The sequence below is a fragment of the Drosophila serrata genome, unplaced genomic scaffold, assembly GCF_035046125.1.
Source record: "Drosophila serrata isolate PLE 108 unplaced genomic scaffold, ASM3504612v1 contig_382, whole genome shotgun sequence".
Lineage (NCBI taxonomy): Eukaryota > Metazoa > Arthropoda > Insecta > Diptera > Drosophilidae > Drosophila > Drosophila serrata.
This window is the reverse complement of record NW_028257280.1, coordinates 3,930,668-3,957,318: the sequence shown is the minus strand read 5'-3', so window position 1 is coordinate 3,957,318 and position 26,651 is coordinate 3,930,668. Positions and strand designations below refer to the sequence as shown.

Genomic DNA, 26,651 nt, shown 5'->3' with positions numbered 1-26,651 from the left:
CTGCCCACAAGCAGCTTAAAGAATTTCCAAGAATTTCCAAGAATTTTCAAGAATTGGAAATATGTATGTGTTTGTAACAAAAAATATTTTAAATGCCTTTTTCAAGTATATTTAATTAATGGGGATTATATATACTAAAGGGTTGTAATTACAATTATTCAACATTTTGAAAGTGGTTGCTTAGCGTTGAGAACTAAGGAGACTCTTGGGGTTAAAGACACTTTTGTAAAAGAGAATTTAATTAAATTGGGAATATTATTTACTGGTAAAGTTTGCCTTAGCTTACCATAAATTGTTTTAAAAATCAATGATTGAAAATTCCAGATGAGCTTATTGAAGAAATATAGGAATTTATCTGGTCGAAAATATAATACTTGATTTGCTATAAAAGATATTCCTAAAGAAGACACCCAAGAAGAGTTAATCCTTTGAATTTAATATTCCTAAAAATATTACAATTGAAGAATTCTACACAATATTTATGCTTTCTTTCTTCTCTTCCTCTCTACTCTTCCTTCTGGCTAAAACAAAAGGCCCATTAAAAGTAGGCATGGAAAACAGGCAAAGGGCAACTCTATATGTATTTGTGTTTCGAATAAACTTCCGCTGCGTGTCGTCCTTCTGTCTTTTTGCTGAATTATTTATGCCCGCACGACAACAACAATTTTCGCAACACTAACAACAATAATAACAAAAGCAACAATAACAACAACAACAACTGCTAGGACTGGCTTTTGCTGAAAGAAGAAAATGGCCGGCAACAAGATGGCCGAAGGGGCAGAAAAAAAGGTTAAACCGTGGAGCGTGCAATGAGACAAATACACACAGACACACACACACACAGGACATGGCCGGGAGTCACGCACACACACCAACACTTCGTTACACACACACACACCGAAAAACAAAAGGAACAACTCCTAACCGTAAAGGACACATGGCGCATTGGTCTCAAACAAAAGGCAGTTAGTTTTTGACTTTTGGCTGCCAGAAAGCGTTTTTTCGCCTAACCAATGGAATAAAGGGTAGCCAGGGTATGCGGTTTAATGCATTTTTAATGTTTTTAAATTGAAAAAAGAAGATTGTTATATTTTGATATTAAGTATACCACGTGGTGTACGCTTTAAGAAAGTTTCATTAATTTTTCTGATAACTGAATTCGTTACTAACTTCTTAAGGAAGCTGATTAGGCACTTTTTATGTATTTAATTAAATCTTTGACAACTTAATAGAAATATTAATATTCTCGTTGAATTTTGAGGTACTCTCTAGTCGACTTTAGGTTTTTCCCTTTTGATTTTCCCCACCCTATTTTATTGTTGTTGTTAACCCTTTTTTCCAGCTGTTGGGAAACGTTTGCCGTCCTCATTGTCGTCGCCACGCTGTCTGGTCTTTGGACCTTTGTGCTGGCTGTGTTCTTGTATTTCTTTTTTTTCGGGTGACTTATAAATTATGAACAAAGTTTGTGGGTTTTTTTTTTTGGGGGGGGGGGGGCAAGGGGACTTCTGCTAGCCGTGTTTCCTGGTACATAATTGCAAAGCGCCAGACACGGAGAGTGCGCTACATGTGGGAGCTGTAAAAGTTGAACACATAATGCGAGGTTGGGGATTCCCCTTCACCATTGAGTGGCAAATGAGTTAAGAGAGAGTCTAGACACGGGGCAAGATGATGAAGTCTGGCAGACAGACGATGATTGAATGGGAAATATAGTTGTCTGTTTCTCACGATTTCCTTGATTCACGAATTGTTTATTTATTGTGACTGCGATTTAGCTTACCTGTAAAGAGAGGAAAGGAAAAGAGGATTAGATATTGTATTTGAATTTTGAATAGAAACTTTAATAAGCCTGTTTAATAATATATATTGAATACTTTTCATCCTTTAAGTTGATGTACATCGAAACCTATTTAATAGTTAACTTGGCAATATCTCAAGTGTTTTGTTTATCTGCACAAGCAGCACAAGACAAACCCAATCAGTATCAATTGCAGGACCAACGTCAAACAAGTGAAGTAAGTGAACTAACAATGGACCAAGTCTAGTCCTTCCAATATGCCGAATGCCGTTTGCAGCTATCCGGGTTGCTCCTGCTCCTGCTCCTGCTCCTGCTTCTGCCCTGACTGCCCCCATTGATGTTTATCGTTAAATTCAATTTGCAATTTATAAGATTTTATTCGTTGGAGACGAGGGCAAGTGCCGAAGAAAGCTTGTTATCAGGCAGCAGCTTTACTCTTCGAAGGACCCCTTAACACTCATGCTAACAGTGCTGCCGAAAAAAAGCATTTTTAAGAGCAGATACAAACATATTTCTGAAAAAGTTTAATACATTTTATTTAAAGAACTTAATAAGAAATATGTATCCCTTTGAATGTGATAAAACTAATCAGATTTTAAGTACTAATTGGTACAAAGTGATGTCAAAAGGCCAGAAATGGAAGCCACACACATGGCCAGCACTGTCGCCTACAGATATGCTATAAATTGTGCAGCTGCGCATTCCATGCGAGTAACGCTCAATGCAATGGGTAGATGGGCACCGAATGGCATCGTACACTATTGTGGGGATGTCCGGGGGTGTCCACTGAAGTGGAATGCATGTACTGGCAGCTGAGATTCCACCGGCTCGCAACGATGGTGCACCTTCCTTTCTCTCTCTCACTTGGTCAACTGCCAATATCATGTTACGTGGCTTTAAGCAAAGTTCCTGCTAAATCCGAAATCCAACCGAACCATTATCTAATCTTTTTCTCTTCTCCCTCTCTCTCTCTCTCTCTTTCTGTGTTTTTCAGTTTTCCCGGGGTTTTTAGGTTGCCCTTCCAGCATTTCCCTGTCAGATGCATAACATTTTCCTCTTCCCTTCGGCGGCTTTAGCGACCTGGGAATAATAAGCAAATGATTTGTCATGTTAGCTACTACTCCTTCTAGGAGGATATCTCCGGCAGGATTCAATTTGCAATGACAAATGCTCAGGAGCCGGGAGCCATGGAAAAATGCAAAGGATGCGGATGCAGTGGTAAATGGAGATTTAAATAGCTGGCTGGAATTCCACAATCTCTGTCATTTCTCTTGGCGCACTTTTCGTCCTTAGTTTAGTGTCCAATTACTGGGTTTATTTGCATGAATTGTTCAATTGAATTGTACTCTCAGCGGTTAATTCTTTGAACTGTGTATATTACGATGAATCAATCATTTAGTTGTGTTTATATATTTCTTTAAACTGTATAAAATAATAGCGTATATAACACACCTTTGTGTTTTTATTATTCATAAAACAAAGTCCCGACAAACCACGAATTATGAATCATTGTGAAAACTTATCGCTTTGTATCCACTCATTTTAACTACTTTCTTCCCGAGTTGTTTCCTTTCGACGTTTTGTGTACATTTGTCTTACGTGCTTTTATGCGCTTTTAGTACTTAGTTAAACAATTTGGTTAAAACTTGGAAAACACAACGTGCACGGACATATACATTTATACACATAAGCCCAAAGGAAACCACTCTCGCTGGATGAAACGTGCGTGCATTAGCAGTCAAATACTTGAGCAACTTTCCGCTCACTGTTCCTGTTCCTGTTCCAGTTCCTGTTGCTTTTCCAGCTTTCCCCCCCTCCCACTTTTCCGCGTGCTGCAAATTAAACGTAACTGCGCTAAAGACACGTACGCTCTACCAGGTGTGGCTGCAGACTGCAGGCTTCTGGCAAAGGGCACCAGAAAAGGGGGCGTGGCAGCCTAATTGCGCCAAAAAGCCAGTTAATAACAGAAGCAGAACGCAAACAACACACGAACACAATGGAATTGAATTAAAGCTGGTTTATACATTTTTTTTTCTTCTCCGACTAATTGGAGAGTGTATTTATTTTAGTATAGTACTTTTAGGAGTTACAGGTGGGCTCAGAATAATAGCAGTCATTTTTATACTTTACACAAACGGAAATAAACGGTGTTATAGTTTAGAGCAAGTCGAGCATTGAAAAGAACCACAAGCAGGCATTTCCAACCCTATAAACTATATATATTATTGATCAGCATCAACAGCTGAATCGATCTGGACATGACCGGTTAAAAACTGAATATTTGAAATTTTTCCCAAAATTTTAAATTTATACAAGGGGTTACATAATTAAAATTGTCAAAATTTGATCAAAATGGAAACTTTTAAATCTTAAAACCGAATATGCAGATTTGTTAGCCCTATAAAAAATAGCACAGGAACGCTTTCTAAATTGAAATGAATTAATTTTTGGTTTGGATATGAAATTTCAAAAACTTTGATTTAACTAAAAAATTAGAATATTAAAAGAAATGATTTAATATGCCTAAAATACAAATTTGTTTAGGTTTTATGGTGGTATACAAAATATCCATCTGAATTTCAAATTTTAATTAATAGAGAATACAAAATTGAAACAAGATAATAGCGAAATAATTGCCTTTTTTCCTTCTTCCGCCTTGTTTAATTATGGTTTTTAATAAATTTTAAGTTAATTAGGAAATATATTAAATTGTGTCCATGTTATTTATAATGTTATGACAGTTTTCTTACGTCTTTTAATAATTTTTTTAATGCATAACTATTTATTTGTTATAATGTATCATTTCCATTTTTTATACCCTTGCAGGGTATTATAATTTCAGTCAGAAGTTTGCAACGCAGTGAAGGAGGCACCTCCGACTATATAAAATATATATATATTCTTGATCAGGATCAACAGCCGAGTCGATCTAGCAATGTCCGTCTGTCCGTCTATCCGTCTGTCCGTCTGTCCTTCTGTCCGTCTGTCCGTTTCTACGCAAACTAGTCTCTCAGTTTTGAAGCTATCTAAATGAAACTTTGTAGTTATCCTTCTATATACTCTCACTCGTATATATGTCGGAACGGGCTGGATCGGACGACTATATATAGCTCATATAGCTGCCATAGGAATGATCGGAAAATTTTTACAAAAAAATGTTTAACTTTTTCAGTTTTCAATAGAATTGGATCAAATTTGAGATATAGCCATTTTACTATACTCTACAATTATGCATAAAATTTTATGAAAATCGGACTACTATATCATATAGCTCCCATAGGAACGATCGAGAAACTAATACAATTAAATTTATAACCTTTTCAGTTTTCAACTGATTTTCATCAAATTTTAGTTATAGGCATTTAATTTAAGTCTTAAATTTTGTGGTAAATTTCATGAAAATCGGACGACTATATCATATAGGTGCCATACAAACGATCGTTTGATGTGGAGGAAAAATGCAAATCAGTGAATGTAAAACTGCAAATATAATATGTATAGGTGAATGAAATGAAAGCAGGTATTACTTCATTGTTTTTTAACACAAAGATATATAATTTGTAATGTATGGTTTTTTATTCATAGAAGTTCTATCTGCAAGGGTATATAAACTTCGGCGTGCCGAAGTTAGCTTCCTTTCTTGTTTCTGATTAAATCATGACAGGAATTGCATTATATTTTTAATTTTTTTCTTTATTGTATTATTTATTTATTAATTGATACTATTATTTCGACCCCAGCTGTGTGTGCGTATCTGAGAGTTATTTATTATAAAATTAAATTTAAACTCGTTTGGCAACCGCTAATTAGAAGCGTTACAACTTGCTTGGCATCCTGTTTTGCTGGCTGATCGGAGGAGAGCAAGGGCGTGAAGAGAGGAGGAGAGGCTGAGGCGTGAGGGGTACTGAGAGCTAATTAAGCGTGAATTTATGCAAACGCATGTTGTGCATACGCCTCGTTTGCCAAACTAGCAACTCACGCACACTCACACACACACTCTTTCTCTCTTCTACATTATTCATGCTGCCCAATTATGCACAGGCCACAAAAGTAGGCAACATATTTTTTAGTCGCTCCCTTCCGCTTTCCGCATTTTTAATTTAATGCCACCCAAAACATTACCATTTTTCCCCATTTTCCTGTATTCCCCACATTTCCAGCCCCGCAGGCTGACCAACTGTTTTTGCCATTAAGCTTTATTTATGAGCCTGCTGGCGGCCAGTGCGAAAAATTTGATAAAAATTAGCCTCAACGCCTAATTGCGCACATAATTGCAGTGGAGCGTGTGCATTGTTTATGGATAATGGCAAATTATATTATATATATATATATCTTCGCGCCAAAAACAATGAATGATTTGCTGGCTTATAATGGGGGGGAGAAAAACATTGCCAAAATTAAAATGCGAGTGGAAACCAGCATGTTAAAATATGTATAACGACTCCCCCGAGCACACGTATGTTTTTCTCTTTTCGTTTATTTATTTATTTATTATTTTTTTTTTTGCTCTTTGCGGCAGGCACTTGAACAAATCAAATAAGCACGCATTTCACTTGTGGCACGTAACGGGAATTTGAGTGAAGGCACGTGAGCATGCCCAGGAAATTAAGTAAATGAGGTGGGCAGAAAATGAAAGGATATACACAGGTGGTGAAGATAAGAAGATCCGGATCTAGAGAAATCCTTAAAAGGTAAGTAATATCCATAAGATGTATTACATATTTAATTATAAATGTATCTAAAAAATAAGGAAACATTTGTGCTTCTAGTTATCCAAATATAATTCTTAAATCGTATACATTATCCTCTGTATTATCCTCTGATACCCTATCAAAACATACTGGATATGCGCAACAATAATGTACAGGAAATTCAGCAGGAAATCACCTCGCCTCATTCGATCTTCCTTCGTCAAGAAGTGCCTTAGCCTTGACCCATTATCTTCAAGTTTGAACCACAACTTTCATTGAACAGCTGGCCACTTGGCAAACAATAAAGGTAATAAGAAAATTGCGCCATAAAATTATGAATATTCCGGGGAGCTCGAAAAGTTCGATTAAGGTTCCAGAGGGTAACCTCAAAAGCACTAAAAACTAAGGCTAAATGCATTTGTACAACATTGTTGGGCAATAAAGTCAACTTAATTACAACAAGGAGCGCGGGAAGTGGAGGAGGAAATCAGAAGGCCGGACGAGGAGAAGGACGCTTAGGTAACGAGCAACTTTTGTGTGCAGCTTTTGTTTTCTTAATGAGTTGCGGCATCGAAGTAGCAGCAGTAGACAGCAACAACAACAACATTAGCAACAACAAGCTGCAAACAGCAGTTTCATAAACTTGGCCAAAAAGCATTTGAGCCCGAGACAAGACAAAGTCAGCCGAGCAGACAAGGTGGTGAGGGTCTTTAAAAGTGTACTAAAACAGTGCTGCATATGTTGCACAGCGTAAGCACGTTAACATTTATACACTGAACAAAAAATGGTACATAAAATATATACAAAATATTGAAGAAAATAATTTAATAAATATGTACTTGAGAAAACAAAAACGTGACAATGCTAAGTCGTAAAAAATGCTGCTTATGTACTTGACTCTCTTTAAGATTAAGTTTCTGTTTATGAAAAATTGTTTTCCACACAAATTTAATTCCTTTATTTGCCTTAGTTCTCTGCTTCTCCTTAGTATCTATTTTTTACAGTGCATATCTAAACCAACTGGAACCCAGGGGGCAAGATGAAAGGAAGCGACATCGACGGCAGCGCCACCAATGGCAACAATGGCAGAACAAACGACGCGTCGGATAACGGAAACGGAAGTTGCTTACAAGCATAGTAAGACTCTCAGAGCAACAGAGACAGAACGAGAGGAAGGAGCGAGATAGAGCACACACACACACACACAATGGAGCGTGTTAGGGAGGCACGACTGTATCTTAATGGCTTAAGCTTTAAAATGTGCTGCATACTTTATGGCGCCTTTCATCTTTTTCAGCATTTTTGCATAGAAATAGAGTCAACAGCAAAAAATGGCAGCCGGAGAGCATCGAAAATGCAAATGATGCCTATTGGAAATGCTCGTTACCAGCTTAGAGGAAACGGGTCTCAGAGACCCCTAAAGGTTACTTCATCTATAAATCATCGGTAAACCCCGATCTTTCTCTCTCTCTCTTTTTCGTATTTAACTTTTGCTTAACCAACAAACATTTATTCCCACAAAAATGTACCCACAACAACTTGATATCTCTGGCAGTTTGGCAAAAAGTTGCCGGCCACACTTTTCAGCCCAATCAACTATAAGCCATATTTTAATGGGGCTGCCATCCGTGTCTCTCTCTGTCAGTGTGTTTGTTTTTTTGCCAGAACACACACACACACCGATATACATATACATATGTGCCTGTGTGCTCTTACAAAGTCGAGGGAATAATATTTACAAAATGTATTTATTATTATCATTGCGAGTATTCAGTTGACGTTGGAAAAAAAATTCCATTGCCCAGTGAGTGTGTTTATTTGTGGCATTCGACGGTGTGTGTGCCTGCATTTAATTAAGTTTTGTCGGTTTTTAAGTGTGTCCGTCTCTCCTTTCCTCTTCTCTGAACGCGATTACGGTGATAAGTTTCATTTAATAAAAAAATAAAATAAAATGAAATAAAAACGGAGAATTCTGTGTATGTTATGCCATAAATATTTTTTCTGGCTGCCTCGTGTTTTGCATAAAATATTTATGGCATTAAATTGAGCGTTAGCAACAATTTTTTTTAAATGCGATTTTTGAGCTTGCCTGGGATTTATCACATGATAAACTGTTTTAACGTTTATGCACAAAAGGAATTTTAGATATGGAAAGAATATAATGGCGGGGATATGGTGATATTCTGATAATAAAATTGAACGAATAATGGGATATTACAGAGATTATATAGAATTTAAATGGATTTTATATTTCAGATGCTGTTTGGGTAGCTAAGAATTAAGTATTTTAATTTTAATCATTTCCCCTTTTCGAAAATTAAAGACTTCTTTTAAAATAGAGTTCCCAGTAGAGCTTTATTGGTTCTTATCATCACTTAAAATTATCCATTTGTTGCTGTCGTGTGTCAAATAACATAAATATGCGGTTATTCATATGTTGATTAAATATTTTGGTTAAATATGGGGATTAAATACGGTTTGATAGATAGATAGATAATATGTGGGATATATAATTCCCTTTTATAGTTTCATTTTCATCTCCTCCAACATCCGATAAACCTTGACGAACTTCTTCTCCACCAATTCGGTGAAGGTCTTGATCTCATTCCGAACCACCGATAATTCCATGGCAGCATCCGATCCTTCAGATTCGCATTTCTTCGACTGCTTGTCGCTCTCATACCAACAGGCAATGCCATCCACATAGTCATCGACCAACTCCGGTGCCGTGATATCCTCCATGAAGGATATATCCCGACGCTTCACAAAGGAGCTCATCAGGAGCTGCAGGAAATCGCAGTTCCAGTTGTTCTGCTGAAAGTAGAAATACTGCAGTTCCTTCAGGCTGTCAAAGATGGTGATCTTCAGGGAGTAAATCGAGTTCCCGGATATGTCGAGCATTTGCAGGTGACCCTGCTTCTTGAACACACCCTCCGGCAGCTCGTGGGCATTGGTGGCCGAAAGGTTCAAGCGCAGCAGCGAGGTGAATCTTCTCAGGGGATTCCCCTGGAGATTGCCCAACGGATTGTGCGACAAGTCCAAGCTGCTCACATTCCCAGCCTGCGGAATGTGCGGCATTTCCCTCAGCGAATTATTATGCAAATCCAGTTCACGAATCACTCCATACACGGTCAGTCGCCTCAGGTCGCAGCTGTGGGCCACGGCCACGTCCAGGGAGCTGAAGTTCAGGGTGAGCTCTTGCAGAATATTCCCAGATATATCCAGATGCGTCAGAAGTGGCTGCATTTTCAGCAGCTCCGACTCGAAGGCAGTAAATCGATTCCAGGCCAAGTTCAGTTTCGTTAGGTTCAAGTTCCGGTCGAAAATTCCACGGGGCAGGGCCTCCAAACGATTTCCAGCTAGATTTAGATCCTGCAACTTCCGCATGCCACCAAAGACACCCGGAGAGAGCTGCTCCAGCTGATTGTCGGCCAGAGATAGCTCCTTCACCTCCTTTAGGGCATGAAAACTGTTGTTAACCAACTGTTTCAGTTGATTCGACTCCAGATGCAAGGTGGCCAGATTGTCGGCCCCCAAGAAGATATTCTTGGGTATATCCCTCAGGCGATTGTGCCCCAGGAAAAGGCTCATCAGATTGCTGGCCCCCTCAAACTGCGGTTTCTCGAACGTCTCCAGCGAACAATTCTCCATGCGCAGGATCTGAAGATCCGGAAATGTGTCGAACAGCAGATGAGGGATCTTGGCAATGCTCGAGTTGATGAAGGTGAGCATCGTGGTGCCCGGAATGGGAGCCTGCGAGAGGATCACATAGTCACTGCGACCGATCTCCACGTTCGTGCATATACCGGCACTGCAATGATCCTGCAGCCAGAGGCGTCGCAACTGACCGTTACCGGAGGGCGTGGCCAGTTGGTAACTGGAGGGCAGTAGCAGCACCAGCACCACACAAAGCCAATAACCCATCATATATATATTTGATTTATTTTCCCGTCACGATTTCAGGACTCCCGACAAGGACGTGAATCCTTTCGATCGGGAGCCGCCAACGAAGCGCTCGCCACGGCGCAACTGGCTCAACTGGCTTAACAGCTTCCAGCGTTCGAATCGAAACCAATCCACAGATCCGGAGATTTGAATATCCAGAGACTGATGCTGCTGATGCTGTTGCGGATGATGATGATGATAGTTCCACCCCAAATGCGGATGCGGGTGCTTCAATTCAATCGGATCGCCAACAAACATTGCCAAGCGACCCCTTTTCCCAGTTCTGCGTTCAGTGTTCAGTGTTCAGTGTTCAGCTTTGATTTAATTTAATTAAACCCCTGCCTGGTTTCTATGCTAAACCAAAATATGTACACATATATCGTGTTGAACTTTCAATTTCGTTCTCGTGCGACAAACTATTTCACTATAAATATATATACGTTTAGATATAGATATATATATTTTGTGCACTTTTGTTTTATTGCATTTTATTATCTGTGTGTGTGTGTTTCTATGCTAGTTTATGTCCAACTGATGAAAATGAATGTTTTTTAAAGTAGGAAATGCTAAAACATAAAATGTCAGGGGATGCAGTCGTTATTTATGGTATCTAAGGAGAAATAATGCTATTTTTATAACCAAAAAATCATGTTTAGAAAAGAGTTTAAAGTTGAATTGAAAGCAATTCAAAAGGAATTTATTTACACAACTCAGGTGTCAAAGTTATTTATTTCCTTTTGTAAGAAAGAAAGATAAATACTTAAGAGTATCTTTTGCCATTTTTTGCTTCTTGACAAAGAAATTGATGACAAGATCAATGTTCAACATAAACTTAAAAGAAGTTATGTAAAACATTAAGCTTCGTGAAAACCCAAAGATATTCCTTTAAATTGCTTAAAAATAATACCAAATAAGATCTTGCAATTTATCAAAACACCCAAGCAAAGGGTTTTATCTGCCCTTCTATCAGACTTCTTTTGGGCAAAACCACACCCAATGAGTCATGGTTAAAGATCTTGGGATAAGTTTAACCAGTTTAGCTAGTTGACCCAATTAAATTGGTCAGTTTTAAATTGATTACACCCGAGATGGCAACAAGTTCGCAGAAGAAAGGTTCTCTGATCTCAGATTTTATCAAGCCCAAGTTTTGGGTATAAAAGCAGTTGACTTAAAGACAATATTCAACAGTCAACCAACATGAATCGCAGAGTGCAAATGCTTGGTAAGAAGAAACCTAAAACCTTAAATATAAAGGAGAACTTTTAAATAATAATCATTAACTTTCAGTGATCTTGGGCCTGATTTGCGCCACTCAGGCACGAATTCCCAATCTACGGCGAGTGATTGGCTCTGGACGTGCTGCCGACGTGGATGTGGAGGAGCCGCAAGGACCTCAAATTCTCATTTATTCCCCAGGCGAAGCAACAGCCAGATCCGATGACCAGGAACCCACCTTCCAGGAGCCGCAAATCAGAGAGGAAGTGGCCGAGTCTGAACCAATGGAGCCCAAAGACAGTCGCAAGATTCCCGACTATCTTTACTCGAATGCCATACCCATGGTGAATGACAAGAATCTGAACTATGTGGTGCCCCAGGTGGCGGCATATCCCGTGGCCTTTGGTCCCTCGATCCTCTCCAAGAGCGGTCTCAGCCAAAACCAGGCTAATACCTTACCCATTGTGGTGGTGCCGCGCTATCAACTTGGCTTCAATGTCCAGGGTCAGCAGGGTATCTCAAACTCTCAACTAAACTCCCAACTAAGTTCCCAATTCAATTGGCCCAACTTCAATCTGCTGCCCAGTGAGTCGGTGGCCTCTGAGAAGGAGGAGACCCTGTCTGGTCCAACCTATATCCAGGTTCCTGTGGCAGTACCCGGACCTCCTGGACCACCTGGACCACCGGGACCACGAGGTCCAACCGGACCCACAGGTCCACGTGGTCCTCGAGGTCCTGCTGGTGAGTCTGGAGTGATTTCAGCCCAGAAACCTCAAAGCATTTGGTATACCCAAACTGGTAGCAGCAATAATAAGCAACCTTCGTTCTCCACACCTTTCTCAGGTGGCTATCAAAGTTGAATGAATGAATGAATAAATGGAATTTAAAGAGAAACAAATACCTATTTATTTATAATGAAGAACATATTAAACTTCAAGTTTAACTGAAGAGCAGGATTTATAAGAAAAAGGACTCTGGATCTTTATAAATCCTTGGATCAAACATCATGTGATAAAATATCCAATTGTTTTTATTGACAGGATGTGCCTACATTCTCTATAACGGCATCCTCTAATCTATGATTGTTGTATATATAGTATATATAGTATCTATGCTGCCGGTACACTTGCACTTCAGAGAGCACGTCGCTGGCATTATCTACGGCATTATAGTATACTATCTGCCGCATTATATCTATTGTAACGAGTGTGTCAAACGTTGCCGTTGTGGTCAGGCCATAAAAGGTCCGACGGAATTCTCGTGTTGGGTGTCACTTTATGGCACCACACACCACACACCACACACCACACACACACTACATGCCGACGTAGGCATTATGATGATTGTGTGTAATTTACATGGATTTTAATATCACTTGCCACAACATCTGGGGGAGGCAAATAGAACACGCTCGTTTATCTATGTTTGTTTATTTTTTTCATACCCTATTTTCCCTTTATTTTTTTGTATTATTTTTTGGTCTCTGTTGCTGGCTGCCCATTGACGGGGCACCTGAAACGATTGCCATCCCTGTTGCTCATTTAGTAAATGGTGCTAAAAATGCTCAACCCATTTTGTTGTCATTTAGTTTTTATTGCTCCTTACACACACTCAGAACTAACATATGTGGGCTTCGTTGGCTTCAATTGATACGCAGCACGCATTTGTTTCAATTAAATGAGCCATGTTTTTGCTCGTTTAGTGGTCGTCTGGGGCAGCTCATGGAACCACAAAATGATGGATGACTTTGGAGGAAGCTAGCGTTAAGATATATATAATTTATTTTTTACCCAAAAGGAAGAGTGCGAGCCTTTTAAATTCCCATAACATTGGAGAACTTTCTTATCTGCGGCAGTGAAATGAAATGACAAGACAGGATGACAAGCGAGATTGTCGGAAAAGCTAAGAAAATTGCCAACACATGTTGTATTCGGGTAAAAATTATTACAGTTAACCGAGTGGAAGGATGTGTGTGTGTGTGTATGAGTGAGTGAATAAAATTTGAATTAAAATGTTTATTTGTTTGTTACTCGGCAACAACAACCATCCTGAGTGGGTTGACAACACCTGACTGATTAGGACACATTCTGCGTACATCAAAAGGCGTTTTTGGGGCCCTCCTGCTGATTAAGTTAAAATGTTAATAAATGTGATTATCGTGCTGTATTCGTCCCCCTCTGGCTTGTTGCCATTAAAATGATTATGGCAATAAATAATAAAGTGTGTACCGGAGAGGCTTCTTGGGGAAAGTATGGCAACACTTTGATGTGCAAGGACACGTGGCGTATGCGTGATAAATAAACTTGTTCCTGGAAGAGAGACTGCCGAATTTTGAGAGATATCTTAAGAACTTAATAATAAATTAAAAGATGTATACAGTTCCTTTAAAAACTGTCACAATAATAAGAAACTCAAAAGAGTAAACAGTAGGCAAATTCTCTTTTAAAGGTTAAAAAATCTATACATTCGAAATTTATTTAAATATTTTTGTGGGTGAGATGCAAAGGAAATGTGAATTAAAAAAAAAAAGTGTCAATATTAATAAAGTTACTGGAAATACATATGAATTTGTTAAAACATGCCAAGTAAGATTTAATAACCAACTCTGGTAAATAACCTGATATTTTTTCAAATAAAAAAATAGATGTATATTTACGCACATCCCAAAAAAGAAAACCTTTGACAAATGACATCCAAATTAAAATGTACAAATATCGAGAATATTAAAAATCTCCAGTATAAATAGAACTATAAGCAAAAATCACAGCGATCAGAAAAAATCTGCAGCAAAAACCCATCTAAAGTAAACAAAAATGCAAAGTATTCAGCTCCATCAAAGCCAGCTCGCTTTTCAAGCCAGACAAATCACCTAACCGAGTTTATTAAAAAATTGCTGCAAAATATTTGCCATGGAATATGAACAGGAAAGATATTTTCAACGAGTTTAAATAGCCAACGGAGTTGCTGCGTTATAAAAAAATATATAAAAAATAAAGAAAGAGAACTACGATGATGGTGGCACAGAACAAAAGTTGGCTGTAATTTGCAGGCCAAGTCAGCGAAATGAACACTGGCCGGAACTACGGCGTTTTGTGTGCAAACTGACAATTTAAACAAAACAGCAGGGAGAATGCAGAAGGAGACAGCAGAGGGGAGAATTCTAAAAAAGATGATTCAATTCTAAAGACGAAAGTGACGACTATGAGATACCTGGTAATTATATTTGATAAGAGTTGTGAAAGTATCGATATTACCATCTACAACTCTAGTTATTATTGAAATATAGGTAGGAAGTTATATTGTAAATGTTTCATAATCAAAGTCTTAATTTATCGGTAAAAGAGAGCAGAGGGGAGTGGTCTTAATTTCCTAGATTGTTTAAAGATCTCCCAGCTTAAGCTTAGCTCAATCCCAATATACCCTTGTACCCTTGCGTATGCCAGGGTATGAAAAGAACTTGGACCGGATATAATAGGATAAGGCAGGACGACGACTGGACGGGACAGGCGCTGGATGAGCGGTTGCAGCGGAAGCTCCGCCATTTTCATGCCAGCTTGGCACTTGCATATTTCATGAGGCAGAAATTTATGAAGAAGCGAACAGCGCGATTCGATTGAGTTGCCTCTCAACTTTCGGGGCAAACACTTAGTGCCACGAATTCTCGCTAATAATTCGCACACGCGACTATCATTTATTCATTCGCTTTTGCATTTGCATCCGAAATGCGGCTCGAACGGATTAATATTTTATGGAAACCGCAGCGCGGAGACACACTACACAGGACACAAGACACAGGCTCGGCTCAAGCAGCTTAAGTGCTAATGAAACACGATCCTGAAATATTCATGTGACGGTAAAATGCCTTCTTTTTTGAACTTTCTGTCCCTAGGTTCATTAGTCGGATTTGCATTAGAACGAACGAACTTACACCTTTTTGCCGCTTAATTTACGTTTCATGTTCTATGGATTCTGCTTACCTGCAAAGAAGAAAGGAAACAGGTAATTAGATAAGGTTATATTAATCGCCGTGGATAAACTTAAAGCTCTAACAGATTTATACGATGTCTAAACTGTGGGGCAAAATGGGATTCTGTCTTTAAATGCAATTAAACCACGCTCTAATGACTTTTAATTAGCGCAGAGATTTGTAAACACACACACAGGAACATGGTCTTATCTAAGGCCATGATGTCCTGTGCTCAAAGCCAGGTAGGAGCCAGGTGTGGTTTTTGTCTGGGGCAGCTTCTATTTTTGTTTTTTCTCTTCTCTTTTTTCTGTGGCTCTTTTGTGCTTCCATTCCATTGGACAATGACCATAAAAATGGCCCAAAGGGGCAAGCCATTTTAACTGGACTCGTGCCTTGGCAAGGACCAAATCCTTAATTACCATTACACACACACACATGCATGCACTACGGGCACAGTCGTGGTAAACATATTGGCAACAAAGAGGGTTTGTTATTCTAATATTTAATCATACGTTTGTTTTATACCCTTTCTGGGTATTGTACTTTCAATCTGAAGATCATAAAACAGTTAAGGAGTCGTTTCCGACCCTATAAATCATATATATATTCTTGATCAGCATGAACAGCCGAGACGATTTAGCCGTATTTGGGAGAAAAAAAATGTTTAATTTTTTCAACATTTTATGAGGGGTTACATCTTTAAAACTTTCAACAAAATTTGAAAAAATAAATTCAAATTTTTTATATTTTGAATTGAGTATACAGAGTTCTTTATTTAATTAAAACTAACACAGAAAAGCTTTCCGATTTGAAATAAATGGATTTTTGACTTAGTTCTGATAGATTTCTGATTTAATTACACACTGCAAACTTCCTTTCCTGTTTATACTATTTTAAACAACCTAAAAAACCTCTTAAAGGTAGCTTTAAATTCGTAAACCTTTATAAAAGATGTTATAAATATTTCAATCCTTTCTACATATTTTAAAAATTAATTTCTTTAACATTTTGTATTTAATTTATATATAGTAAGTAATTCCCACCTGACAACCACTATTATTCGTTCCCCATTTGTACTTGGTTAAAGCAGTTTAGCCTTAGTGCTCTCTCTCTGTTCCTTCCATTGTTGTTGTTGTCATTATTATTCATAACTTGGCAGACAGTCGCTTTTATTTATGTTCCCATTTACACAATGGCCAGGACTTCTTCGACCCCCATGTTCACCCCTCTCATACAACCCTCTAATAGGTGTTAATGTGTTTTATTGTTCTCGGGCAGCCAGGTGGCACACACAAGCACATTCCTTTGGATATAAATGAACTTGACTCCTGCTTTTGCTTTAGCTGTGCAATGAGACGGAAATCTTAATGGAATTACAGATCTCGATGTTTGTGTAATCAAGTTAAGGCAGGCAAAGAGAAAAATCATCTTAATCTTGTGCCTTTCGGCTAATTTTCCTGCCTTATTTAATTCTTTTTCTTGCTGATCTTTGGTGTGTAGACCGAAATGATTCTGACAAGTGTCAATCCAATGTGGCACATGTATGTATATACACACTAAAGCTAAGCAAGTGCCTGTCGTTGCTCCTCTCTTTTCCACTTCCAGTTCCTTTCCCTGATCCTGTCCCTGTCCCTGTCCTAGTCCTACCAGACCCTTCACATGTGTTAGTGGCAAAAATGCTTTCATTACGCTTCAAGTGGAATGCCGAGTGGGCCACTTGACGTTGAACGCGACTTTGAAGCCGATGTGACGCTGATGTGGAAGCAATGCCACTATATACCGAGAGCTAAAGCTATATATATAGTATAGAGCTAAAGCTAAAGCTCAGGCCGGCCTTGTGTGGCCATGAACGAGGGCTGCATTGACTGCTAGCGAGCGAGCGAGTGGAAAGGGTTGGGCAAGTGGCGCCTAAAAATATGCAACACATTTGCACACGCATTTAGTTTGACAAACTACAGTGGAACTTGGATTAAAAGAATTGCTAAAATATACAAAATAAATTTGAATACAAATATATATTTATATATGTAAAGATTATATCTCCCATGTACCTTATTTTTTATAATATAATATATTCTCCATTTACCATGTTTCTCCCGTATTTCTAATGCCAAAATGACCGAGAAAAAGGAAATGCGGTTGGAAAGCAGGCTAAGGTCAGCGGCAAGTTCAATATACAGGCGCCAGGACACACATACATATACATGCTTGCACAACACTATATATCCTTATAGCTACAGCTGATGCACACTCACACATAATTGCAGCGTTGATTGCCATCCGCTTTTTTTTTTTTTGCTTCGTCCTTTTTTTTCAATGTCAGCCGGCTCGGCTCTGCTGGCAGAACAAAATGCTTTTACATCGTGGCAAAACTTTTTGAATGCATGCCAAATCATGACGAGGACAAAGTTTCCTGTGGAGCTGTCGGGGCAACGAGTTTTTGGGATTTTTTTTTTTGGCCATCACAAAGGAATAATCGCTGCCAGATTTATAGTCACTCACTCTGTCAACTAGCAAACGCTTTCATCAAGTTAATTAAAAATGTATCAAAACGAGCAGCAGCTCCAACGATGCTGATGAAAACAAAAATGGTGAATAAGTGCGAAAAGTGATTTTGGTATTGCAAAACTCCACCCAGATTTATTAAAATTGCAAATCAAATGGCAACCAAAGGAGATTGGCAGCAGGAAAAGCAAAGAATAAAAGCAATCAGTATAAATATATATACATTTGACTTTTGATTTGCCAGAAATAGTCGTTAGTTTTGAATTGCTGTTTGATACTCTTTTAATAAATATACAATTTAACTACTTTAGATAAACTAAATGCAAATACTTGATGTACCCATTAGTTATCCATTTAAGTTTTGTCAGGCTTGCCCATTTAAAATCCATCTAAATCATTCATTCCTCAACCATTTTGGCCATTAAACAGCACTTGAATGTGTCCGTGGCAATTAAAATGCCAATCCATTCCCCGCAAGCAACGCAATGATATATGAATGCGACTCTAATAACTCAAAATGTCATTTCGAATGCGAATGAGAGAGGGGGAGTGGGTGTGAATACATCCATACATACATCCATCGGAGAGCGTCAGGTCATTTGGGGATGATCAATAATTTATTGCAACATTGGAAAGAGGTAAGCAGCAATTAAACACACACACAGGACAGCAGAAGTACAGATAAATGCTTTTCTCCTAATCAGATTTAATGTCAATTATCACGTGAAACGGGCAAAATGTGCATGTTCCTTTGAGTACGGGGCGTATGAGTAATATCAATGATATCAAGTATACGCAGTGTGGGACAAACTCTTAAACAGTAAAAAATGTGCGAAAAACTATACAAGCATATACTTTAATTCTATTAAAGGATAATCACATTGAAGCTCTCCAATAACAATTAACTTTTTTGTTGCCAGTTAAAACTTTAACAGGAAATGAGAGAGTTTGAAAAAAATATATATATTAAATGGTTTTAATAATAATCTCAGTGGACCTTAAACTTTTTTCTTAAGCATAACAAAAAAATCTATGCATAAAAAATATATATACTAATACAGATAATAACTGGTTTTAATTGATTTTAATTTAATCCACTTTACCATTAATTTCCTTGCAAAACTTTTGCAAACAAAGTCTCCACGCTTTTCAAATATTTCAACAATATATTTCATAATTGCCCTCCGAACTGTCGTCAGTTGTCAAATATCAAATTTCCATATTGGCCTAATCAAGCGGAAAGTGTTGATTTGATTCAGATTCACCGCCTCCTCACCAATGCCAAAATGCTGAAACTGACTGCAATCGTTAACGATTTGTTTGGCTAAAGCTCTCTTCTGCTGAGAGGGGGGAGGAGGGGAATAAATAAAGGGCGAAATACAATGCATGGAAAGCGGAAAATGTTCAATATTTATGCTGGGGAAATATTTACAGTGATTTCACCAAGCTTTTTCACCTCTCGTCCCATCGTCTATAACACTTGATTGAGCAATGTATAAATTTACGAGTTTTGCTTTATTTTTTCACCATTTTTTTTCGCTTTCGAAGGGCAATTAAAGGGACCCTAAAATCAAGTCAACTTTGACTTCGATTCTTCTCCCTTGGCTGGCGACTTTTAATTAAAATCACAGCGCGGCCATTTACCAAAAGTCACAGTTTGGTTTCTTTTTTATTTGCTTTTTTTTCAAATTTTTCCTCTTTGTTGTTGCTGTTGTTGTTGGAAAGCTGCTGGCTTGGCCATTAGCAATTTTCCACTCGACTGAGGCTCAAACGCCAATTGCTGTACAGCAAAAGGGAGGAGATCCATTGAGAGAAAAGGCAGGGCGTGTCCAGGCGGCAAAACAAGAAAAAGAAAAAAAGCTGAGACACCCACAGTTGGACAAAGGAAAAGCGCGAGTGATTCTCTAATGATTTTTAGCCTGCATACGTAAGCGGGAAAGGATGAGGGAAAAGACACTCCACCCCACTCGTGAAAACATTCTGGGAAGGACAAAAAGCCTAAGTAAGAGGCGTGGCTAAGCCGCCCGCTTACTTTGCCTTGTCTTCCCTTAAGATTTCTATTTACAAATATTTTTATTTTCCCATTTTGGCCACAGTTTTTCCTCCAAAGAGCTGCGAGCCAGAACAAAAAACTGTCAGCAGCCCAAAAAGATAAGCTAAGCAAACACGATGCGATTGGGCGTTAACAACAACAACAACAAAGCAGCGGAGCTGGAAAAACTTTTTACGCAAGGTTTTTCCAAACTTTGCCATCTCGTTATACATGTTTTTCTTGGCGTAAAGAAACTAGAAAACCCAAAAGAGACGCCCCAAAATATGCATTAAAATATGCTCAAAAACAACGCCATGGAAAGTAAAAAATGATTTGTAATAGACAGGGCGGGGGTGTAGAGTGCGAATAAAAAATAAACTTTCCTTTGAGCCGGGTCAGTTCAGTCAAGTGAAGTGCTCCCCTTTCGCAGTTGATGATGGACGAGATGATTGAACTCTTGATGGAGAGGAAATCTATAATATTTATGCAGTTCGTGCATAGCTAAGGGATAAGAAATATATATTTCAATGGAAACGTTTCACAGCAGAAGAGCTGCTACTTGGAATGACTTTAAGCTAAGCAAAAGGTGTTTGACAATGGCAAGGAAAATTGCAGGAAAAATGAGGAAATTTTATATGAAAGTATTTTAATTTTATATATATTTAAAAACTCGAAAATAAGATGTTAAAATTGGGAGAGGTATAAGAACATTGTTTGCCGCTAAGTACATCGTTGACTTTTGCATTAAATTTCTTGAAAAGAATAACTATAAGATATTCGTACTTCATATAATAAATCATTCATTAAATTCCAATATTCCTACTTCAAAGATTTAAATCATTTTTTTAATAAACATTTTTTATGTAAACCCCAATCTGCCCTCCCTTAAATTAATGTAAAAATTGAAAAATAAGCACGATAACAAGGCATCGTTAATCAAACGCTCCTACGCGCGTGTCCCATAAATTTGGCTAATTAATTTAACAGCCGCGTCGAGAGGGACATAAACATCAGCTTCATCAACATTATCAACAAAGTTGCTCTAGGTCGAGAGGTCCTTAAATTGTATACCAAAACTGCAAGTTGCTCATCTTTAAAGGTAAAAAATGGAGAGTGCCAAAGAATGGTTTACTTCAGGAACTCTTCTTTTCAGGCCAATTGAATTCGGGATCGATGCAAATTTCTGGCCAAAAAGTTGCCAATGAATTGCGAAATATTTATTAGCTCTATTCGAAAGAACTTTATCGCAGCATTGCCAAATGCACAAAAAGTTTCCACAGAGCAGGAGAAGGAACAGGAGCAGAAGGAGCAGCAGGATGCCGCCATTCATTCGGCACTCACTGCTGCTGGCTGCTGGCTGGTGGCTGGTTCAATCATTGATTCATTTGCGGCACAAAAGTACTAAACTTAATTTCACTCGACGACGCAACACAAAAAGGGAGAAGAAGTGGAATGAAATATGTATATGTGCTACCCAGCAACTTGTCTGTTCGATTGCGTCTGCAAAACTTTGCCTCGAAGGATACAAGTGTGGAGGTTCGAGGATAAATTCGGTTTCAGTTACTTGGATCGATTCGCTCATTTCACACTCAATCGCATTTCGGGTTTACATATTCAATTAGGAGCGAAGGACTCTCTCGCAAAAAGTTGCCCAAGCCTCCCAGGATCAATGGCGAAAAAGCTGAAAATTATGTAAACTTTTTCCCACACCCAATGTTATGTGATTAAAGTTGTACAAGTTCCAGTCCCCAGTCCTAGTTCCATGTCAGCGTTTTTGCTATTTGCATAGGGATCCCAAGTTCTGTGACAATTGTGATATCCTGTGTCAGAGGACGAGGGTGAGGGTGAAACAGAGATATCTACATATGAGCAGAGTTGGCCTGCGTGTTGCCTTGTTACTAAACAAAAGTTAAGTCATAAATATTTTCCGACTTTCTGACTTAAAATTTATCAACGATATCCGCCTTACAGCCACGCGAAATCCGAACAAAGGACACGCAAACACACACGCAGGCACACAACAATGCCTGTATAAATGTATATAAATATCCTTACACACATACACATACACCTGGAGTAGTATTTAACTTTGGCTGGAAAAGTTCTCCGCATGCAAAGTGCAAAAAAATATTTGGAAAATTTGTCAACTGGGGTTAAAAGTTGAGCCAGTGCTGCTCAAAACTACTTAACTTGCTCGGTTAAATTTATAAATGCAATTTGGCAAACTATGACAAATGTTCATGGCTGGATTTTATATTTAAGGTGGAACCTAAATTTATATTTTAGAGTTCGGTAGAGTTCAGCTTAAATGAAAGTTTGAAAACGATTGATTGCTCGAGGACAGGATCCGTTCCTACAGTGAGAAACTAGCTTTCTCTCCTTCATAGTTTGCTTTCTTTTCTGATAGGTTTATTCAAATGCTCACATTACTTTATTAATAAAAAGTATAAAAAGTAGATTTAGGGTTTAAACTTAACTTTCCTTCCTAGAAATATGTTACACTTGAAACCCTAAAAAGAAACTTTCCAAAATCCCGAAACCCATTTTCGGGGAAATATTAAAAGTACACTAAAACAATGAATGCTTCTTAAAATTTAATTTAAATAACTGCTATCCTTCATTTTTAAAGATCCCTTTCATTTTTCAAGACATTTCCGAGAACTAATTAATAAAAATGTCGACCAATTCGGTGACCTTCCTGGCTTAATAAGGCCTCCAGGGGCCAGGGAGTCTTTGAAACCCTTTTAGTGAATGTGTCACCATAGTGCCCAACAACTTGTCAAATTGTTAACCAATTAAGCCCTATTGAAAAGTTTACCTTTTTTGCTTACGTTTCCCCTGAGACCAAAATAAAAAAAATCAACGTAAAAAAATAAAGGGGACAGAGACAGAAACTTGAGGTTTTAGGGATCCGTGAGCCGGGGTCTTTGGACCCGGACTCCGATTTCCGACAGGACCTCATTAATGAGCCGTTGACCTTTGTCAAAGATGAGAGACATGTAGGGAGGGAATTAAGTGCAAAAGGGCTGCCAGGTGGAAAATGAATGTCCCCGAAGGACAGCCAGGACTGGGCTGCCAGTGATTTTAATTACGTGAATGCAATAAGCGGGCGTTGCAACCGCAGGCCAAAAAGGCACACAAAATCAATCAATCTGCCAACCTGACTGACTGACTGCCTGCCTGCCTGCCTGACGATCGATCAATAATCCAATTGGCCCAAGAAAGTGGCAAATTAATTAAAACAGCAAAAATCATCCCGAAAAGGCAAATAAGTTAAGTGAGAAGAGGAGGCGGTAGGTAGGTAAAAGCTTTCGCCTCCTTTCCAATTAAATTGATGAGAGGCCGAGGCCGAGGGATAACATTTATCAGCAGACGTCCAGGGAGCCCACGAAGACAATAGAATCTTAAGAAGGACGAAGGAAGCCAAGAAGCTGCACCAGCCCAGGCGGACAATGAGTGAGTGTTATGTAAATGACGCTGATGTACAAAAGCAGGGGAACAATGGGCCCAGAAATGGGGAAAATGAAATGAAGGCGGGACCGGAAGACTAAAGTCTCGATAAGCAAATGACAAACAGCAGCAGCAGCAGGAAAGAAAAGGACCTGCTGAAAGGACACCCTTATCAAGGTGGCTTCTTTATAAATATATTCCAAGAAATTGCAGCGGTTAGATTAGAAAAGAAATTACAAGTGCAGTTAAGAAGATTTTCGGGAATTATTAAGCAAACTACAAGAGAGAATCAGATTCTAAATAATAGCTTTTCAATACATAACTTTTGCCAAATGTAATAGCAAATATTCGTTAAAAACCTAACACAATTTCCACAGCAGTAAAACTACAAAACAATATAAATGTTATCCTTTATCCTCATTTCCATCGCCCCTTTAATATAATTTTTCCTGATTAGCAGACAGGAAAATGAAATTAGCAGAGCACCTAATAAGGTTTCCTCTTCATTTTCTCAGTTTCCCAACATTGCAAATACATATATATTTGGCGTTGTCCAGCAAACATAGAGCATCGTTTTCATTAAAACTTTTGACACACCAACGAATTCGTTGATGTTCCAAAACTTGTCACTACTCCACCGACCCCTCCTCTTAAGAAAAACAAAACAAACAAAATATAGGAAAGTTGCAGTTGCAATTCGGAAAATGGCATAAAGTCTCGCAACCTACTACTACTTCATCTTTATGCTTTTATTAATTGTTTTTTGCTGGCGTTTCCCCTGTAACTTGTTTGGCAGAGTACTGAGTTTAGTTTTTAGTTTTTAACACTTGTCAGAGTTATGGGGGTGGGCGCTGACTTTTTCCCCCACCAAAAAATTACAACATTTGAAGCAGAAACAGAAACGAACACGAGAACAAGTGAGAAATGTTTGGCAACACTTTTGGCGAGTTATGTTTCAAATGTTTTGCTACCGGAAGGTGCAAAGTTCAAGGGGTTCCTTCACTCCCCAAGTTCGTGTCGAATGAAGCAAAGCGGAACAGGGTTCAGGTTGAAGGGTTTTGTTGGCCAAAGCGTTTAATTTCAATTGGAAAGGTGAGAAAGCTGCTCAGGCAAACTCACACATTTTGAGTAGTAATAAACACGAGTAATATCCTTGATATATGAAGCAATTCCGGGAGTGATTTAGGGGTGAAAATACATCATGTTACTCATAAACTTTTCTTTTGAAATAAATTACTTTTCAAGGCAATATCAAATGATTTAGGATGATTTAGTATTTCCTGAAGGGGAATATTCAAAAAATTGCAGTGCTTTATATGGCAAGAATTACGGGTGAACCTACAAGTTTTTATTTAATAAAAACAATGATAATGATATTACCTGCTATTATTCTTCATTTCAAACAATGTGAATCATTTAACTTGAAGTAGGCAGTCACTCCGCCTTCATTTTTCATTCAGCCAGCCATCAAGTTGGCAATTAATAAACGTTAGTAAGGCAGAAAAGTCTAGGATTCATTTCCACTTCCGCTTGGCGCTCATAAACTCATTACAGTTTTACAGCCATTTTGGGCATCATCTAATTATGCAAAATGGCACATTTCATTTGCAGAGAGCCGGTGTCTGTTCGCATTCAGGTTGGCCTTAAGTTGGATTCATTTTAACAATGCCATTTAAAATTAATTTTCAATTAACTTTCGCGGCCCGGGTCCGGCCATCTGCCATTCTCCGGTCTCCCTTTTTCCGGCGTTGAAATTCCCGGACTTCAACTAGTTCAGAGTGCTAACAAAACTTTTGTGTGTGCGCGCCTCCATAAATTGAATTTTCCGCTTTTTGTTTCTGCCAATTAAGTCAACGGAGCGGCATTGTGAGTGATACTAATTTCCACGGACACGAAGGCTACTTAAGTCGCCTCCCTTTGCCAGAGCTCTCAGAGCAAAAAAGAGGGGATCCGTATAATGGAAATCGACACAGTTGAGCTTCCTCAATTGAAAAACCCAAATGCCGAGCTCCATTTGGAGTCCAGACAGCGACCAGGAGGAGGAGAAGGAGGAGTGGGACTTAACCCTTGGCAGCCACAAAAATAACTGCGCGGAATGCATTTTACTTTCAAATGTACTATCGAAATGTTTCCGACAGGCTGCTCTGGTGTGAGGTATTTGTTGCTCTTACACTGCAGCGATATTTATTATTTTTAGAGTACAGAAAAAAAAAATTATATAAATGAATAAACAATTTTTGGTATTTAAAATAGAGTTTAGTTTTGACTTTAGATACATCCAATAAAGTTGTGTGTATATTAAACTCCTGCAACATCTACATTTGTGTTGATATCACAAATGTTGAGTTCCTCAACATTTTCCAAGGAGCATTTGAGTGTTTAGCTACATATTCCTGGCAACATGTCTCTACATTTACTTCTGCTTTCCGTTCTGTTTAATTTAGGTCCTTTATAAATTAGAGTATTTTTGGGCAAAGTAAATAAGCAATGCCGTATTACTTTCCTTTATAATTTCATCCACAATGCTTGAGTTACCGATTAACTTTTCTATTTCTTTATGTAAAAATCATACACTAATTTCTGCCAGTGTGTTTCACTCCCCAGCATCTGTAAATCCATACTTAGGCCACCTCTGCCCCTTTACCCCTCCCCACAGACTGCCTTGTTTTATCGCAAACGATGCCATTACAAGGTGATTTGAGCTCCATTTGTGCTGGCCATTCCCACACTCAACCTGGGCGACTCCCATTGCCAGGATAACTTGACAGTCACTTAGCGGGTTCGCGTCTGCTGCTCCTGGAGGTTTTGGTTGGATGCAGAAATAGGAGAAGCGAAGCCAAAGGTGTGTGTATCAAAGTAGCAGTTGAGAGTACACAGGGTCGAAATGCTTTCAGATTAAACTTGTCCGGCAGCAACACCTGCGCCCGCATTGCAAACCGAGTTTTTCCCTCCACTTTCCTCTCTGATATTTTCAGTGACTGACAGGCCAGGAAGCTGGCAAAAGGATGCAAAAGCCAGAGAACCGATTTCACCAAAAACTTTGTCCAGTGC

The 26,651-nt window shown here is 38.6% G+C and overlaps 3 protein-coding genes and 1 long non-coding RNA gene across 16 annotated transcripts in view; 1 reads left to right on the top strand and 3 right to left on the bottom strand.

The window, feature by feature from the left end:
• The window catches only part of Fur1 (Furin-like protease 1), a 152,307-nt gene that overhangs the window by 31,926 nt on the left and 93,730 nt on the right, over positions 1-26,651 (bottom strand). The gene's annotated exons all lie outside the window — the stretch shown is intronic.
• LOC147642568 (uncharacterized) lies at positions 1,716-25,114 on the bottom strand. The gene is made up of 2 exons (XR_015273371.1): positions 24,981-25,114; positions 1,716-1,777 (listed from the first exon to the last, which is right to left on the bottom strand). It is a non-coding gene; the product is annotated as an uncharacterized LOC147642568 (long non-coding RNA).
• On the bottom strand, positions 8,815-10,413 carry alrm (astrocytic leucine-rich repeat molecule). Its single transcript, XM_020956067.2, has one exon. It carries the CDS (start codon positions 10,411-10,413, stop codon positions 9,007-9,009), a length of 1,407 nt encoding a protein of 468 aa, XP_020811726.2. The 3' UTR covers positions 8,815-9,006.
• LOC110186791 (uncharacterized) lies at positions 11,629-12,544 on the top strand. Its single transcript, XM_020956068.2, has 2 exons — positions 11,629-11,653; positions 11,719-12,544. Exons 1-2 carry the CDS (start codon positions 11,629-11,631, stop codon positions 12,504-12,506), a joined length of 813 nt encoding a protein of 270 aa, XP_020811727.2. The 3' UTR covers positions 12,507-12,544.